Source organism: Octodon degus, unplaced genomic scaffold (assembly GCF_000260255.1).
Source record: "Octodon degus isolate 3935 unplaced genomic scaffold, OctDeg1.0 scaffold00087, whole genome shotgun sequence".
NCBI lineage: Eukaryota > Metazoa > Chordata > Mammalia > Rodentia > Octodontidae > Octodon > Octodon degus.
Genome location: NW_004524663.1, coordinates 11,394,584 through 11,399,979, shown reverse-complemented (window position 1 = coordinate 11,399,979; position 5,396 = coordinate 11,394,584). Strand labels below are relative to the sequence as shown.

General features: G+C 37.6%; 1 protein-coding gene across 1 annotated transcript in view; it reads left to right on the top strand.

The window, feature by feature from the left end:
• Positions 1–5,396, top strand: part of Ermp1 (endoplasmic reticulum metallopeptidase 1) — a 43,813-nt gene that overhangs the window by 8,848 nt on the left and 29,569 nt on the right. Inside the window, exon 5 of the mRNA XM_023721939.1 lies at positions 753–882. Within this exon, the coding sequence (XP_023577707.1) occupies positions 753–882 (130 nt within the window). The remainder of the gene's footprint in view (positions 1–752; positions 883–5,396) is intronic.

Sequence of the window (5,396 nt, the reverse complement as noted above, 5' to 3'; positions counted from 1 at the left end):
TGATGACGCAGTTAGTTGTTCAGTGATGCTGGAAGTCCTTCGAGTCTTGTCAACATCTTCAGAAGCTTTGCAGCATGCTGTGGTGTATCTCAGTGCCTTTTAAAAATTGTTACATTTTGAGACAGGGCCTCACTAAGTCTTGAGTTGTCCAGGCTGGACTTCACCTTGCCACCCTGTTGTTTCCAAGTTGTTTTTTCTTTTTTGCAGTACCGGGGATTGAACTCAGGCCCTTGGGCTTACCAGGGAAGCGCTTATTCCACTGAGCCATCTCCCTGGCCCCTCCAAGTTGTTTTGAACATGGCATGAATGTTCAGTCATATGGGTTGTGTCTTTGCTCTTTTTACAGCCTCCCACTTAGCCGAGCGTGTTACTTGGCACCACTCATAGTAACTAGGCTGCCTCTGTGATAGGTAACTTAATCCAGCAGGCTGCATGTGGTCATTGTATATAGAGATACAAAATTTTTTTTTTTTTTTTTTTTTTTTTTTTGTGTGAAACTGGGGTTTTGAACTCAGGCCCTTGTGCTTGCCAGGCAAGCACTTATTCTACCGAGCCATTTTCCCGGCCCCTAATACAAACATTTTTGAGAAATTATTTTGTATTTAGGGGCCGGGGAGATGGCTCAGTAGAGTAAGCGCTTGCCTGGCAAGCACAAGAGCCTGAGTTCAATCCCCGGTTCCACCAAAAAAAAAAAAAAAAAAAAGAAATTATTTTGTATTTATATTCTTTTTCTCATATCAAACACTTAAAAGATTGTTTCTTTCTTTCTCTTTAAGGCCAGTCATGGTTTCATTACTCAGCATCCATGGGCCAGCTTGATTCGTGCATTTATTAACCTGGAGGCAGCAGGTGTAGGAGGGAAAGAACTTGTGTTCCAAACAGGTATGTAAGACAGTGCCTTGTATGTTTTAATGTAGTTGTGGTTTTTATGATGGTGGAAAGTTTCTGAACTTTAATCTCTTTAGCAGTCTCTTGAATGAGCATTCTTCTTAAGGCATAAAGTGGTTTCAGTTGTTTTCTTTTTCCTTTTTTGCAGTACTGAGGATTAAAGTCAGGACCTTATGCTTGTCGGATAGCTGCTTATGCCTCTGAGCTATCTCCCTAGCCTTCCTGATTTCAGTTTTTTTTTTTTTGCGGAACCAGGGATTGAACTCAGGCCCTTGCACTTGCCAGGGAAGTGCTTATTCTACTGAGCCATCTCCCCAGCCCCTGATTTCAGTTCTTTAAAAATTTTTTTAGCTAATATTAATAGCATGTAACACTTGTGTGGTGCTTATTATGTGCCAAGTGTTACTCCAAACATCTTGTGTAAGAATCAAGATATATTATGTTGGGGCCAGGGAGATGGCTCAGTAGAATAAGTGCTTCCCTGGCAAGTGCAAGGGCCTGAGTTCAATCCCTGGTTCCGCAAAAAAAAAAAAAAAAAAAGATATGTGTAGATACAAATACCCTATGGTGAATGTGATCATTATATATATCTAAAATATACCAATAAACTTAATTTAAGAATTCGTGTATATGTCAAGTTCCCCCAACTCTGTACCATATTGGGGATTGAACCCAAGGTCCTTGCCATGAGCTATATCCCCTGCCCTTTAATTTTACTTTGAGACAGGGTTATACTAATTTGCCTAGAATGCGCTAGAACTTAGAATCTTCTGCCTCAGCCTTCCACGTGTCTGGGATAACAGGCACATAACACAATGCCCAGCTCACATGTTTAAAGTCCTTAAATCCTCAAAAAAAAAAAAAAAAAAAATGAGGCGTAAATACGGTTATTACTCTGGTTTTATGGATTAGGAAGCTGAGGCCATGGAGTAAAACTTACTGAAGGTTTCACAGTTGTTACGTATGATTTGATTGTAGGCAGTCCAGGTTCAGAGAGTTTACCCATAACCACTAGCCAGCTTGTCATATAAGTAAATGAACATTCAACTATTCTAAGGATAACAAGATAAAATTGAAAAAAAATTAATAAAATGGAGTTATATTTGTCATCTTATTAGAATTTAAAGCTCAGATTTATTTAGTCAGGCCTAATATCTGACGTTGGACGTTTCATGCTATTTCCCTGCTCTGTTAGAAATTTGGGTAACATATGTTATCCAGATACATAATATTTGTCAGAAGATTTAATATGGACAAGTATGTTGAGTGAGGCAGGGTGGGTGGGAAAGTAAGTAATGTGATACAGAAAGTTGTAGCACCCTTGATAGACATGTATTTAAGTTATTAAGTTATGTTAAATATGTTTTCATAATCTAAAGAGTGCTGTAATTACAGGATTTCTATTCAGCTTCTTTTAAATGTTTTACCATTCAAATAGATGGATATTTTACTTCTATTAAATGTTTGGGAATCTTGAGGCCAGGTCAGAAGCAGCAGGGTTCTGCTTTCTAGCTATTAAAACTTTCTATTTCCTTTTCATCTGATGAAGCTGGACTCTAGTATCTGCAGGAACATTTTTGTCCATTTCCTCTTATTTCTTGGACATCACTGAAGATAGGAACACATGCAACTATCACCAATTAAAAAAGTGGCATACAATTCTGTGAGAAGATACTGAGTTTTTTTTTTCTCTTTGTGAAAATCTCAGGAGTCCACGGGGCAGCATTGTATCTAGATAGTTTCTTTGTCAGAAGTTCCTAGTGCCTTTATATTCTTAATTTATTGTCACAGCATTCTGTCTTCATAGCCCTGCTCCCCAGAATTAACCCAGTTTGATGGGCTAGTCTGTAACTTCCTTATTCTTTTGTATGTATTAATATATTCTGGGTATAGTCCTGAGAAGTGAAAACATGTACCTAGACTTCAGCTCCAGGCTTAAATCAGTGCCTTTATTTACATTTATTGAGTACTCATTTATGCTAGGTTTGATAAGGTCTTTACTCTTCACTAAATATGTGTAGTTTTTTTTTTGGTGGAACTGGGGATTGAACTCATACTGAGCTATCTCCCCAGCCCTGTAAATATCATTTTGTGCTGTCCATTGTTTCATGAAGTTAAGCATTAGAATTGGCATTACTGTTTTGTTTCTACTCCAAAATTTTCTGTATTATTTGAAGTTTTGCAGTACATATGTTACTTTAATAAAGCAAAGAACAGACTTGGGAGTCATTAGCAGCGTATATGCAGTTTAAACATTTTATTCGTTTAAAAATCTCCATATTTCAAAAGTAAGTTTTTTTAGGCTGGTCTTCAACTCACTGTGTAGTCCAGGCTGGCCTTGAACTCAAGGTGATCCTCCTACCTCAGCCTCCTAAGCCCTGGAATTACTGGTGTATGCCACTATATCCTGCTTCTCTCACTTTTTATATTTTTTCTTCCCAGTTTTGGAGCTTGTTTTTGTAGGTAAAGTACATTCTTGAAAGCTGGACATCCCAGTAACTTTCCTGTATCCCTCTTCTGTTACCACTACTCACGAAAGACTAACTTTCTTGTATGTCTTTCAGAAAGCTAGCTAGTGTTTCCATGTTTAATTAAAAGAGGATAAAGTCCTCTCCTCCTACTTCCAGACTCCAAATTGTGCTAGACAGTGTATGCCCTGTGGCCTTGTGCTCAGTTTTTTTTTTGTTTGTCTGTTTTTGTGCTCAGCTTTTTCAGCCCCCCCCCCCCCAATATTTGCCCTGTACTGGAACTGAAGGTAAAACACTTAGTACTCCAACTGTGCTACATTGTCACTGCTGAGAGAGATATTCATTTGGGGGACTTTTTAGTGACTAGGGTAAAGACTTACCTAATTTTTAAAAGTAAGGACCAGAAAGCATTTATCAGACCAATGACTTGGTGAGTAACACAAGATGTTACAAAATTCAAGCTTTTAAAATTTAAAACAGTAATATATATTCCATTTAAAAATTTTTGTGTATTAGCCAGGCATGGTGGTACTTGCCTGTAATCTCAGCTACCCAGGAAGCTGACACAGGAGGATTGCAAGTTCAAGGCCATTCTGGGCAACTTAGCACCTGTTTGCAAATAAGGGTTAGGGGTGTAGTGTGGTGATACAGCATGGGCCTAGCATGTTTGAGGTCCTGGATTAAATCACCCTTCTCCCAAAAGATACACTAATTTGGAATCCAGGAGAGCCAATAAGCAAAATGGTCACAGAATCTTTTATTTTCTCCTGTGAAAATTCTAGTATCCCTTATATCTGCCACTGAGAACTATTATTCTAGTTTACACGGTTCTAGAATTTTTGCGTGTACAAACTGTGTGTATATGTTTCTGTGTGTGTGAATGTGTGTCTGTGCATGTAGAGAGCACATGAGAGAAATTTCTAATAAAAAATTGGGATCATTTTTTTTTCAAGGTTTCTTTTTTTTTTTTTTTGTACCAGGGCTCAAACGCAGGACCTTGTGCTTGCCAGGCAAGCGCTTGTAGGATCATTTTTGTCTGCTGCGTTATAACCTTTAGGGTGCATTCCTGTTTTTTTTTTTAAAGTACAGGTCTATTGAGATATAAGCTACTAATTTAAAGTGTAAAATTTATTTTAAATGTATAGTTATGCAATCATCATAATCATAATTTGAGAACACTCTTTATTACACCTAAAAGGAAGCCCTATACTTAATTAGCAGTTACTCCCATTTTTCCTAGAGCCCAAGAAACCACCTGTCAACTTTCTTTCTCTACTGATTTGGCTATTCTAGATACTTCCTTTAATTTTGGTCTTTTATATATTTTTTCCCCTCAGTATTACAATTTTTATTTATTTTTTCCATAATTTTACTGAGAAATAAATAGCAATGAGACAGTTTCAAATCAAATTGGTAGGACAGTTCCAATAATTAACACATTGCATACTGCCTTCCTAGTAGGTATTACAATTTTTAGGTTCAGCATGTTGTAACATGCATTAGTACTTTGTCTTTTTTTAGTGGCTGAATAACCCGTTGTCTGTACATTTTGCATACCCATTGGTCAGCTCATAGACATGTGGAGTGCGTTCATTCTTAGGCTATTGTGAATAGTGCTGCTATGAGCTCTCTGTTAGAAACTTTGTGTTGGGGCTGCAGAGATGGCTCAGTAGAATGAGTGCATGCCTGGCAAGCGCAAGGGCTGAGTTCAATCCCTGGTTCTGCCAAAAAAAAAAAAAAAGCTTTGTGTGAACACAGTATTTCCAGTTTTTTTGGGGGAGTAAGTTCTTAGGAATGTAAATTTATGTTCCAATTTCTAAGAAATTGTCAAATTAAGCAATTAAGTGTGTTTGTGTTTTTTGTTTGTTTGCTTTGTTTGTATGTGCTATTAGGACTTGAAGCCAGGGCCTGGCATATGCTAGGCAAGTATTCTGCTGAGCTTCATCTCTAGCCATTATTCATATATAATTTTATTTTTTTATTTTTTTTATTTAGTGTGTGTGTGTGTGTGTGTGTGTGGGGCCAGCTCAGCCCACCAGG